At 45.1% G+C, this 13,927-nt stretch overlaps 1 protein-coding gene and 1 non-coding gene across 2 annotated transcripts; both read left to right on the top strand.

Annotated features, from left to right (window-relative positions):
• Positions 1 to 94: 94 nt before the first annotated feature.
• On the top strand, positions 95 to 11,560 carry TOMM20 (translocase of outer mitochondrial membrane 20). The gene is made up of 5 exons (XM_037391097.1): positions 95 to 329; positions 5,210 to 5,256; positions 9,519 to 9,600; positions 9,880 to 10,022; positions 11,137 to 11,560. The coding sequence occupies exons 1-5, from the start codon at positions 206 to 208 to the stop codon at positions 11,179 to 11,181; spliced, it is 441 nt and encodes a 146-aa protein (XP_037246994.1). The 5' UTR covers positions 95 to 205; the 3' UTR covers positions 11,182 to 11,560.
• On the top strand, positions 836 to 970 carry LOC119150614. The gene has a single exon (XR_005105155.1). It is a non-coding gene; the product is annotated as a small nucleolar RNA SNORA14 (small nucleolar RNA).
• Positions 11,561 to 13,927: the final 2,367 nt, after the last annotated feature.

A 13,927-nucleotide genomic window follows, 5' to 3' on the forward strand; every position in this document is an offset into this window, starting at 1 on the left:
ACCGGACCTCGCCGGGGAGGGCTGGTGCCGCCGCAGGCACTGGCGGAGCCACCCCGAGCCGGCGCTGGCTGATGACGTCAGCGGAAGCGAGGCGGGGTCCTTTCTGCCCGCCCGCTCGCCCCAAGGTGCCTGCGGAGCTCGGCGCCGGCCGCGCGGCGGGAGGGGGCGGCGGCGGCGGCGCGGCGGGACCTGGGCGCCGGGCACGATGATGGTGGGCAAGACCAGCGCCATCGCGGCGGGCCTCTGCGGGGCCCTTTTCATCGGCTACTGCATCTACTTCGACCGCAAGAGAAGGAGCGACCCGAATTTTAAGAACCGGCTGCGGGAGCGTGAGTGTCCGCGCCGCCGCCGCAGGAGCCGGCAGGGCGGCACGTGGTGGGCCCGCAGCGCCCCTCCCCCAACCCCCGCTCCCCGCCGCCGCCGCATCGCGGCCTTCCCGCTCCCCTCCCTGCGGGGGCACGGCCCTGGCCGCGGGTACCGGCGGGGGGGGGAAGGCGCGGGAGGCTGCGGCCGGGCCGGGAGCTCCGGCCGCTCCTTGCCGCTCGCCACCGCCTCACCCAGCGCGGGGGCCGGGGCTGGCCGCAGCCCGCGCTCCGCGGCCGGCCTGGGTGCTGGGTGACCTCTGGCTTCCGCGCCAGCACCTTGGCGTGGCAGTACTTGGCCTCTTTTTCTGTAAATCCCGTTGTCCTGCCCGGCCGCACCGCTGTCGCCGCTGCCTTGACGTGGTGACGCTGATTCTTTTTTTGCTTCTGGAAGGCGAGCAGATAGCAGCGCGCGATCTCTTGCAGGGAGGTTGTGGCTGTGCCATGGCAGCAGCCCTCGCCTGTTTCACCTGCTGCATTCTTAACCCTCCTGGCAGCTCTGTTATTGGCTTCCAGGATAAGAATGAATGCCAGAGAAAACTGTTGATTCATCCAAAATGTAGAGCTCTTCTCCCGTGGCTCTGCGTTATTTCACATCTTCAACATTTATTTGTTTTAACAATGAGCAAAGGGTTTGCATGTGACTGTAGCCACGAGTACTCGAGGTAGTCGAAGTCATCCAAGGTACTCGAAGGATTCATGAGAAATAGGCAGATATTTGTTCCCGGGTTGTTTCTGTCACGGCAGTATGTATAATATTCCTTTGATAACTAATCTGAAGATAAGGAATTACCATTAAGGTAAACTTTCCCAGTGAGTAATCGTAACATGGTTGGCAGTTTCATGGATGGAAGAATCAATAACTAGATGGGTTAATAAGCATTCACCTGATGATGTTTAAACATAACTTAAAACAGTTTGATTCTGTCCTAATGGATGGAATTTCCTGAGCGACCAGTATTGACGCTTAACAGTGTAGTAGTTCCGCTTTCTGTGGGCTCATCCACAGCAAATTTTATCTTTCAAATACTTCATCTTCAGGCCCTTGCTCATGTATGTAGGATCTTAGACACGCTTGTTGTGCATTTTCCAAGTACTTTTTGCCCTGCCCTGGAAGTCATTCATGGGGAATTTTTAGCACAGTAAACTGGTCTGTGCTTGTCTTGCACAAGCAAACTCGATTTTTGGCAGTATAATCAACCACATTCTTTCTATGACATTAAAGATGTGGTAGAGGAAATGCCGGATTACATTAGATTTTTGCAGAAGCACTGAAAATTACTTTTGCATCCCATTGTTTTCATTACCTGAGCTCTCCAGTAATGGTCTGAATAAACCTTAGACTTGCTCTGATTAAGAATTAACATTTTCTTTAGAGTAGAAAAAAACCAGTGTGGTTTGTTAGGGAATGGCTGTTGTCATTTGGAGGACATCACTGTGTGACTTAACGATCCTTGGACATGATACGCTTTTAGTTGTAAGGCTTTACGTAATATTAAGGAATTTGGTTTTATTTTTATTTTTTAGTACTGTACTTCTTTACTGTGGATGCTTCCGTAGAGGTGCCAGTGATCTGATTATTACGTTTTTACTGATGGCTAGTAAGGCTTGGGCTGTAAAATACTTGACCAAAAACGGTCTGATGCGGAAGCCAGTGCAGTTTTTTACATGAAGGTATACCGTTTCTCGGGCAATAGTGGAGGTATTTGATGAAAAACTTGCAGAAAATGCCTTCAGAGCAGATCTTTTCCACCAGTGTTCTTAGGGTAAGATTGTTTTTCAACTTCTAAGATGCAGTGTCACCAAAACTGGGGAAGGACAGGAGATCTGACATGTCAGTGGATTGCCTGGCTTATTTGGTCAAGCTGACATGCTGATTAGAACCAGTATTTTTTTGCCACCCCGGTTACATTGTACATCTCTTTGGGCTGTGTTAGGACCAAAGTTTACCCATCATAAAAAGGAGGTGACCAGATTCAGGTTTCTGGGGGGAAAAAATGGTGATTTCCTGGGAGGCTTGAAAAACTGCTGGACTTTGGTTTTCCAGATGTCTTAATCTTATTTATTTAGCAGGTTTTGTGGTTTTTTTAGGCTTTGGTGTTGCTAGTTTAGGGGCAAGTCCATGTTTAATCTTGGGACCAAAAGATAACAAAGCTATAAACATCTGGAGCTACTTAGCTTCCACAGCTATATTTAAGGGTGATAAGATTTTAGATGTGTTCACTGTTCGTGTTTTTGAAGGAATGTATAGGATGGAACTGTTCCCTATGCAAGTGTGGATGTTGAGCTCTTCATCCGGAGACAGCCAGCATTTCTGACCGTGCTGAACTTTGCCCCAGAGCACCCTCTGCCCGGGCAGCTGCGGGAGAGCAGAGCAGCAGGCAGGCTTCGGGGGTGGGACCTGAAGATGCAAACGGCTTTTTGGTCGTTCTGCCTGTTTGTGGGGCTGGTTGTGAAGCTGCTGGGGTAACTCAGGGACTTTTGCAACCCTTAGCAGCACGACAGGTTGTCTGTTGGTTCACATTTGAAACTTAACTGCCCATGTACAGGAGCTGTCCCTGAAGGACCTGCAAGTCACGTGCAGTTTGGGAGCTGCAGTTAGCTTTCTGTTTTGAATGGATGCATGTGCATTTCTGTGTCAGCTAAGATTCCTTCTACTGCCCCTACCCCTTCTTAAAATATGATAATGTCTTTAGAAAAGACGGAAGGGTTTCATTTTCTTGGAGGTCCCTGGGGGAAACCAGAAAATTTTGGGGGGTTTTTTTTTAGGTATCTCCCACCACCACCCCCACTTGGCAAGCCATCACTTTTTGCTATTTTTTTGTCCTCTTAACAACTGGAACACTTTTGGCTGTTGCAGAGATACTTTACAACTACTGTTACCAACCCCTATGGGAAGAATTGTAGATATCCTTTAGAGCTACTTGGTTTTTGTAATTATTTTAGCTAGTGGACTTTTAAAGCGACCTGTAAAAATATATTAAGGAGAGGAAGAAAAATTGCACAGTAATCAGTTGAAAGATTCTGTAGATCAGTGTTCAGTTTTTAAATCTTGGTGATTCTTCACATTCCTTTACTATTTTCAGATTAAAGTACATGATTTTATATGTGTTTTATCAGTGGGCAAAAGCTTTTATTAAATAGTTACAGTTACCAGCATGTCTTTTTTTTTTCCCTTTACCTCTGAATGCTTAGCCCAGTGAGTGATAACCTGTTGTAGTATTTTAGAAGATGTCATTGTCACACCAAGAAAACACCATTTTCTCCTGGTACTGATGTACAAATATTAAGCTGTTACTCTTTGTACTCTTGATTGACCATTTCACTGAATGTTTCACTACAGTTGCAATGTGGCTTGCTTTGATAGGGGAACATTCCAGATGCTACTCTTTCTTCCTGCTCCCTCCCACCCCCTTTTCTTTATTTAATGTTTAGGATTTTATTTAGTAGCAAAACTGGTTTGTGTAGTAGTGCAGTTTAAAGTTTTGTGCAAATGAATGCTTCAGAGAACTTGGAGTGAGCTAATCGAAGGCACCAACTTTCAAGAGATGAATTCTTCTTTGATACTGCATACAACCGTAATGATAGAAGTATAGTATCCTACAGGTCTATAAGATGCATTTTCCTGTATATGGTGTTGTAAAATAACATACACGGGTCAGTAACTTACAGAAATTCGGGTGCTAAGGGTAATGAAGGTATTTTAGAAAGTAAAAGAGTGATCTGTGTAGTGAGAATGTGAACTTCCTTTATATTGTCCATTAATTTCACGTTACATTATCACTAGTAGGAAATAGTATTCCTGAATGTCTTCATCATCTGGACAATTGCACATTTTTAACTCATTGCCATTAAAACTGCTAGTCTTATTTGGAAGTATTTCCAGCTTGCAGTGTTGTCTCAAAAGAAAAACCAGGGCTGTGTGACCGTTCTTTGTCAACATGGATGTTCACTGGGCAGGCACGGAGGACAGACAGTGAGAGTGCAGTTGTTTAACCATAGGCTGTGTTTAAAAGTTATATTGGTGTAACTATTTCAGTTGATGAACTGGTGACTTACAAAAATGATTATTCTAAGGAAGTGAGCAGTATAACCGTAATTATTCTTTCTTGTATGAAGAGCTGCTGCTATAAAATAACTTTATACCTGCCCAATTGCATTAAAAGCAAGCTATAGCTCATTATAATTACACTAGTTTTGCTGGAGTGATATAACTTTATGTTGCAGACCAACTTTATGCCTCTAGGTTGGGCAGTTAAACCTGTGAATGTTCCATCTGTAGATGCTTGCTTTCCTCAGATTTCAGAAACTTATGCTTTGCTGTGGGGTGGTGAGATACTGCCACCTATTTAACTAGTTCCCAAGTCTTTGCTACCAGGCAGCTGGGAAAATACACTTACGTACTTATTGTAGCCTGCTGAGGTTCCTGTTGGTGGTGCACCACATAGTTCATAATGAGACAGTGTTGGCTTGTAGGCAGTTTGGTGGTTTATCATTGTTAGAAATCACATAGAGAAGTCCTGCGTTACTCTTAATTCTCTTTCCTTCTCCATGCCTCTAGTGCGTGGGGTGTGCGCTGCTGCAGGTCCTGCACAGGTGGTGTTTACTGTAGCCAGCAGCACAATTGCCATTTTGAATTGCTGTGCCACTGCCAGCCCTCGCTAGACCTCTAAACTATACTCTGTTGCAGAGAGTGGGTTGCAGTCTTGTGTTCAGACTTCAATATTTGGAATATATTACCAGGTTTTTTATTTGAAAGATAACTTTGATTTGTTCCTGGTTTTGAAGTATAATCTGAAGGCTTTTTAAATGCAAATTAAAAATGTAAGACATTTTTATTTTTACAGGAAGGAGGAAACAGAAGCTTGCCAAAGAGAGAGCAGGGCTTTCCAAGGTAATACTGTGTTCAATAATGCAGTGCTATTTTAAAAGACGTTTCATCTGTATTATTTGTAAGATTTGTTTAAAGATCTGTTTTGATTCCAGCATTACAAACATTTCTGCAAATACGCACTCTTTAATTTTTTTAATACTCACAAATAACCATATGAAATGGTTGTTCCTTTTGCTGTGTCAGATAGAGGCCTTGTACTAGAAAGTACATTTACTGTGTGTTTTGATGGTGTTTTTCTCTTTGTAGTATATGCAAGGACTTTCCAGACTTAAAAATCATTGAAGTGGTACACCTAAAACTGAACTTGATATTTTTTTTGCTGTAAGCCTGTGATTTCTCTTTCTTTATCACCAGTGGATCTTGGAAGATAAGATAGGTTTATCTTAACCAATTGTAAGAAATACAGTTGTGATAAACATAATGCACCTTAAAATTTATATTTGCTACAAAATTGTGCACTTAATAAACTGAGTAGAGGTATTTCAGGCTCTGTCTCTCTACAGATTTGCGATGTTATGATACAAGACCTGAGTCTGATTTTCAGAAACATTCTGTGTACGTTTAGCTCAGTGGTGACACTTTTAATTGGGTTTTTTTTGCGTTTGGGGTTTTTTTTACCAGTTTCAGTGTTAACAGTGTCACAGAATCACAGAATGGTTGAGGGGCCTCTGGAGATCGTCTAGTCCAACCCCCTGCTAGGTTCTCCTAGAGTAGGTAGCACAAGTTTACATTCAGGCAGGTTTTGAATGTCTCCAAAGAAGATGACTCCACAGCCTCTGGGCAGCCTGTTCCAGCGCTCTGTCACCCTCAAGGAAAAGAACTTCTTCCTCATATTCAGATGGAACTGCCCGTGTTTTGGCTTGTGCCCATTGCCCTTTGTCCTGTCGTTGGGCTCCACTGCAAGGAGCCTGGGCCCATCCTCTTGACACCCGGCCCTGAGATCTTTGTAGACATTGGTAAGATCCCCCTCAGCCTTCTCCTCTCCAGGCTGAACAGGCCCAGCTCCCTCAGCCTCTCCTCATGAGGCAGACGCTCCAGTCCCCTCATCACCTCCGTAGCCCTCCGCCGGACCCTGCCCAGCAGTTCCCAGTCTCCCTTGACCTGGGGAGCCCAGCCCTGGACACGGCGCCCCAGGTGTGGCCTCCCCAGGGCAGAGCCGAAGGGCAGGATCACCTCCCTGCCCCTGCTGGCCACGCTCCCCCTCACGCACCCTGGGGTCCCGCTGGCCCCTTGGCCACCAGGGCTCACTGCTGGCTCACGGGCAACTTGCTGCCCACCAGAACCCCCAGGTCCCCTCCGCAGAGCTGCCCCCCAGCAGGTCAGCCCCAGCCCGTACGGGTGCGTGGGGCTGCTCCTCCCCAGGGGCAGGACCCTGCTCTGGCCTGTGCTGAACCCCACGAGGTTCCTCTCCGCCAGCTCTCCAGCCTGCCCAGGCCTCGCTGAAGGGCGGCGCAGCCTTCGGGTGTATCGGCCGCTCCCCCCGGCTTCGTGTCACCTGCCCACGTGCTGAGGGCACGCTCTGTCCCTGCGTCCCGGTCACCGGTGGGCAAGTCGAACAGGACCGGACCCAGCACTGACCCCTGGGGAACACTGTGGGCCACAGGCCTCCAGCTGGACCCTGCGCCGCTGGTCACAACCCTCCGGGCTCTGCCCTTCAGCCCGGTCTCAGTCCACCTCGCTGTGCCCTCATCCAGCCCACGCTGCCTGAGCTTACCTACTGTTATGGGAGACAGTGTCAAAAGCCTTGCTGAGGTCAAGGTAGGCACCATCCACTGCTCCCCCCTCGTGTACCCAGCCAGTCATTCCATCACAGAAGGCTATTAGGCAGGTCAGGCATGATTTCCCTTTGGTGAATCCATGCTGACTACTCCCTGTAACCTTCTTTTCCTCCACATGCTTAGAGATGATCTCCAGGATGAGCTGTACCATCACCTTTCCAGGGATGGAGGTGAGGCTGACCAGCCTGTAGTTTGCTACTGTGGCACCTCTCTTGTTCTCCATGACCTTTCAAAGGTGACGGAGAGTGGCTTCACAGTAACATCTGCCAGCTCGCTCAGCACTTGGAGGTGCATCCCATCGGGGCCCATGGGTTCATGATCTTTTAACCCAATCCTCCTTGACCAAGGGGAAGTCATCCTTTCTCCAGACTCTCTGTCTCCAGAGTCTGGGAAACCCGAGGGCTGGTGTTGGCAGTAAAGACTGAAGCAAAGATGACGTTCAGTAACTGCCTTCTCTGTATCCTTCATCACCAGGGCACCCACCTTACTCAGCAGTGGGCCTGCATTTTCCCTAGTCATCCTTTTCCTACTGATGCACTTGAAGAAGCCCTTCTTGCTGCCCTTGACATCCCTCACTAGCTCTAATTCCACACAGGCCTTAGCTTTCCTTGTCACATCCCTGCATGTTCTGACAACGTTCCTATGTTCCCCCCAAGTGGCCTGTCCCTTTTTCCACATTCTGTACGCTACCTGCTTCTGTTTGAGTTTTGCCAGAAGCTCCTTGCTCCCATCTGTGCAGGTCTCCTGCCCCCTTTGCTTGATTTCCTACTCATGGGGATGCACTGATCTTGAGCTTGGAGGAAGAGATGCCAGCTCTCTTGGAATGCCCCCCCTACCTTCTAGAGTCCTAACCCATAGGATTCTTCCAAGTAGGTCCTTGAAGAGGCCAGAGTTAGCTCTCCTGAAGTCCAGGGTTGCAATCCTACTTACTGCCCTGCTTCCTCCACGCAGGTTCCTGAACTCCACCATCTTACAGTCACTGCAGCCAAGGCTGCCCCCAACCTTCACATCCCCAAGCAGTCCTCCTTTCTTTGTACAAGGTCCAGCAGCACACCTTGCCTCGTGGGCTTCTTTACCACCTGCGTTGAAAAGTTATCATCGGTGCTCTGCAGGAGCCTCCTGGACTGTGTGCACCCAGCTGTGCTGTCTTTCCAGCAGGTATCAGGGTGGTCGAAGTCCCCCATGAGAACCAGGGCTGTTATCGTGAGGCTGCCGCCACTTGTCTGTAGAAAGCCTCACTGACTTCCTTGTCCCGATCAGGTGGCCTGTAGCAAACACCCGCACCCGTGTCCCGTGTCCCCCATGTTGGCCTGCCCCTTAATCCTTACCCATAACCTCTTGGTTGTTCTGCATCTGCCCTGGGCAGAGCTCGGTACGTTCCAGTTGCTCTCCACGTAAAGGGCAGCCCCACCACCTTGCCTTGCTGGCCTGGCGTTCCTAAAAAGTACGTAGCCATCCATGCCGGCATTCCAGGCATGTGAGCTATCCCACCATGTCTCTGTCACTACGATGAGGTCATGGCCCTGTGATCGCACACAGATCTCTAATTCTTCCTGCTTATTCCCTGTGGAGTGGCTGGAAGACAACGGACGTGTTATGAGCAATGCAGACCAAGTAACTTTGTTGTAATAGCAGGCCGAGCAGGCCGGAGCTGTAACAAGCTGCAGGTGTTGTGAAGGACATATGCAGGGCCAAGGGAGACAAAGACACTTTGTATTCACAGAGAGATAAGAGTTGGACAGAAACATGAGAAAAAGCAGGATGGCTGCACAAGGGAGCGGCGTGTGGGCACCACACCGGGACCAATCATAGGGGAGGTGGAGGCGTGTGAACGAGTAGTTTTAACCTGTCACCTTTTACTTAACAAAGCCTGCGTAGCATGTGTATTTTTAGCTGGGGGTATAAATTGCTGTGAGTCTATTAATAGCATCTGTAGAGTATAAATCGCTGTGTATCCCTTAATAAAGTGGCACTAACTTGATCACGTTGGTCGTATAAGTTGTGTCCGAGCCTTCTGCGTCAACAATTCCCCACGCTGTGTGCATCGGTGTACAGGCAGTTCAGAGAGGTAATGGAGCACGCAGGTTTCCCAGGAGGGGTGCAAGAGGATCCACCACAGCCACACGCACACTTGAGGTGGCTGGTCTTGTGCTACTCCTCATGGGAGGCAGCTAAAGAACGTACATTGCTGCTCTCGTTGGCTTGGCTTATTCCCCAGCTGGATGCGATGGTGTGAACGTTGCCACCTCGGACCCTGCCCCCTGGGTCCTTCAGTTTAAAGCCCACCTTGTCAAGCTGGCCAGCCTGCTGCCAAAGATCCCCCTGCCTCTTCTAGCCAGGTGGATCTCATCTCTCCTTAATAGGCTATAGTCAAAGAATGTCCCGTTGTACAGCTGTGTGTGATTTCAGTTGATAATGTTTTCTGCTGACTTCTCTATTAACTGCTGTTTAAGGGCCAACTTATTTTTACTGTGTGTGTTACAGTTGCCTGATCTGAAAGATGCTGAAGCAGTTCAGAAGTTTTTCCTTGAGGAGATTCAGCTTGGCGAGGAACTACTAGCTCAAGGTAATAGCATAATTTTTTTGAAGGGTAAGCTGTAAAATAGTTTTCTTTACCTTTGATAGAAGATGGTTTTTGTATACTAAGATCTTTTGGGGAGTCAAATTCACCTAGGAAAATCTTTACTTTTTTCTAACCCTCCGTATTCAGAAGACCCTGCAAGGGAGGAGGAAAGTAAAGTGGTTTCATTCTCGGTAATTTCATTCACTGTTGGTGGGTGGTTTTTGTAAATGCTTTACAGTGTGGAAGAAGATTGATTTCAAAACATAATGATTTGTCATACAGGTGAATATGAAAAAGGTGTTGATCACTTGACCAATGCCATTGCTGTGTGTGGACAGCCGCAGCAGCTACTACAAGTTCTACAGCAGACTCTTCCACCACCAGTGTTTCAAATGCTTCTAACTAAGCTCCCTACAATAAGCCAGGTATGTGAAACGTTCCCTGTTGCTTTGATTTGAAAATAATTGAACTACTTCTCTTATCCACTACATCAGTCTGAGTATTGGTTTTTGTAATACATTTTTTGTATATGTACAGTTAGATTAAAAGAAGGTTTTTTTCAACTGAGGCATTAAAAAGCGTATATGAAAAATACCACGTAGCGTTAATAGCAAACAGGGTAAAACAGAAATACGAAACTTCTCTCATGCATAGCTTATGCTAAGCTCTTCTGAAGTAGAGATGTCTGACTGCAGCTCTGATACCGGATCCAGTTTCCCAAATACAAGTTGGGGGATCAGAAAAGCGGTAATTTCTTACGCTGGGTCTTGAGGTTGTTTCTTTTAATTATATATCCGTAAGCGTCTGTAAGTGCTATGAAAGTCCATTAGAATTAATCTGTTGCTTTTGCTAGCTGGTTGCTCGTGGGCCAGCTATAAACACAAAATATAACTAGCACCAGAACACGTGACAGTTTTGGAAGCTTGGGGGTTTCCCTGGTGATAAAAGTGTTCATAGCTCTGTGTATGAAACGCCCTGCCGTTTTAGCCTGAGTACTGTGCAGGTAACGTTGTTAATATGCTAGCGGGTAAGTCTATTGTAGAATAAATGGTATGGTTTATTTTCTTGGAAATGCAAGAGTACTCTATAATGGTATTACCTCACCTAAAGCGGAGACTCAATGCTGTGCATCAGGCAGCTCTCTTTACTGCTCAGGCCTGGTTACGTTTTGGTTTAAGGTCCATATAGTTAGTAAGACCACTGAAAAGCATCAGGTACACAAGATGTAAAGGTTTGGGGAAACAACGGAGCAAAAATGTTTCCGTAGAGAACAGTGCCAAAAACCTCACAGAGGTCATCACTTGAGGCTAACAGGATGTTATTTATCTGAGTTCGGCTTTGTTAGGCATTGCACAGTACGTAATTTCTGTGGAACTGACTTCCAAAAAACTTATGTCAAATAAATTACCATTTTTAACATTTATCAGTTTGTTTGGTAATTACACTGCTTAATGTTCAGTGTAAAATTACATTGCTTGATAATCAGTTGCCTACTGTCAATTTTATGTAATTGTGAATGAGTTTTTCTCCTTCTTACAGAGAATTGTAAGTGCACAGTGCTTGGCTGAAGATGATGTTGAATGAGGTCACACCACAACAGGGGAAAATAATGTTTTCTTACCCCAGAAGATGAGCATCAGTAGGGGGATAAAGGGGCAAACATAGTAGTTAATGGACTGTGTACCACATCGGGTTCTACCAGAGTTAAAATTAACTTTGTGTAGGTGGGTTTCGCAGGATTTTATTTATTATCCCAGTGAAAAGTGTATTTTGATAAGAATTCATTTTATAAATACACTGTGTTGAGTTATCAAAGTATCACTAACTTCATTATTATTAAAATATGCAGTTGTAATGTTGTACATATAAAGACATAAAACTACGACCTATTAAAAACCCAATGCTCATTTTTGAAAAAACAAAGTTATGGCAATAAAGATTTATCTGCACTTGTGTGTCCCTATAGTACTACTTTAAATTTCAGAACATTTGGTTGTCAGAGCAAATGATCTAAAAATGACTTAACATTAAAATTTATTTTTAATGTTATGGCTGGTCTTCCAATGCTTTTAATTACTTTTAAAACATTGTGTCATTTCCTAAGACAGTAGATGTGATCATTTACACAGTAACTGATCACCTTACAAAGAGATGCAAATCAGAATGGTAATAGATGACTGGCTGCAGAAAGAATGACAAATCCATTTTTGTCAGGAACAATAACATCTAAATTGACAAGTCAAAACTGTATCTGGCAAACATGAAAGCGCTCTTAATGCAGGTGTCTGAAATAAAGCTCTTTGGAATAGAACCTGGGGCAGATTGTAAGACCAGAAAGGTTGCTTTTGGGAAAGCTTGAAAGCTTTTTGCAAGACAGGCAGTCAACATTTCAGTCTCTAGTCTTCAAGACCGTAGAAAATGGTTGTTAACCATCTTTGGCATTTAGCTTTAAAAACGTAATTGCACTTATAAGGTAAGACAATGATATCCCCAGGCTATAAACTAGCTAAAGCTAATGGAATCAGAAAAATGTTGTAAAGGTTCGATATGGTATGGTACTGTAAAGTTGAATTTCGCAAAGTTTTCCTTTGCTAGTGAAAAGGAGGCAAATAATAGACAGACTCAAGTGAGTAGCAGAAGCATACATCCGAAAGCAAGTTTTCCATGGATAGGCTGTTCTAAATGTCAAACAGATCGGCTTCTGCTGTTCTCTGGTTTTGTGCTGTCACCACTCAGGTGGCAGAAGAAACAATGTAAACTGTAGCTTTATATTATCGGCGTGGTGACTTGTTTTAACTTGAGGAGAAGAAAGGAGGAGAATGCTTCGAGGTGTCTGTCTTTCGAGACCAGCTGATGGTCTGTGCTAATGATGCCAATACATTAATAGTAAGGTACTAGGTGGCATAGTCCAAGTGGAAGTGAGATACTCTGAAAGCTCTTTAGCCAGCATTCCCATCTGTCTCTGTCTCATTTCAGCCTGGTGTATATTTCTGTAAAGGCAGATTCTTCCAAACCATAGGTCTCAACGTTTCAGAAATTGCCTCACAGAATTTTTGAGAGATAGTTCACGATCAGCAGTCAGATACCCGAGTCTGGGAGTAGAAAGGGCTCCTGACTGAGTCAGTCTGCTTAAATGGTTTGCCATGGAAGAGGTATTTCCCCCTTAACCCCCTGAAAACACATCTCCTGAGATTTGAGGTGCTATTGAATGTTTCTGTAATGTGACAAATACTGAAGTTAATGGCTGGTACAAACAAAAAGTTCTTGAACAGCTGGCTGTAGTTTAGCCTTTTTGTTGTGCTTGAATTGTTCAGGTAGCGTAAGTTAAAAGTAAAACTTAGTACCCATGATCTTCAGGTGAGCATGGCTGACTTGTTCTTTTCCTTTTAATTTATTTTGGAGGGACAAAGTTATTTGCACCTAGAATTCTTAACAAAAATAATGTGAAATTGCAGAAGGTTCTATTTTTAATGAGTACAGTGAGGCTTTTTGGAGTTTTCTTTTCCTTTTTAACCCTTAAAAAAAGTAAGAATTTGTAGGTTATGCTGACCGATCTGTTAGCATATTTAGCTGTTGTTCTTGCTGGTGGTGGTTGCTTCAGTGTAATACTTCTTTGATTCAGCTTTTAACATTGCCTTACAGTAAATCAAACTCCTTTCCACCCTGCCTTGAAAAACTAACCCAAACAGCACAAGACAAAAGTGGTACCCTTCCTTCAAACCTGAACAATTTTCTGCACTCTTTGGTGGAATGATGACAATTTGAATTCACAATTCAGCTTGAAGCAAAGCTTTCCTGAACTAAGGATGTTTTAGCAAACCTGGGAGTCAATTCTGATTTTGATGGAAGACTTGGTCTGATTATGGCTACAGATGGCCATTGCTTTAATAAACATCACAGACACGCATATTACTCCAACCCTTTTTAGTTTTCTTGATCCTGCCAAGTTAGATGCAAACAAAATTCTAGATAGCATAGATTTAAATGAAGCCTTAAGGACAAATTTCTTCTCGTATTTGATAACCCAGAAGTACCTGGTCAGCATGTTAAGAGCAAGCTCCAATACCTGTTACGAATGCCTTAGCTAGTAGGGTGGGAATGAGGAATCCTTTTAACAAGGCTTAAGGTTGTTGTTTGGGTTTTTTCTCCGAAATCTTCTGATGTGGCCAATACCTTACAAACTGTGAAAACTTGAAGATACTGTCTAGGATGGGAATTTGCTGTTGCTCCAACAACGGCAGGCTGACACTGGTGTAGTTAACGTGCGCAGCCCACAGATGTAGGAGGCTATCATTTATAACTGCTTTCAGACATAAGCAAAGTGCAGGTC

The sequence above is a fragment of the Falco rusticolus genome, chromosome 6 (assembly GCF_015220075.1).
Source record: "Falco rusticolus isolate bFalRus1 chromosome 6, bFalRus1.pri, whole genome shotgun sequence".
Lineage (NCBI taxonomy): Eukaryota > Metazoa > Chordata > Aves > Falconiformes > Falconidae > Falco > Falco rusticolus.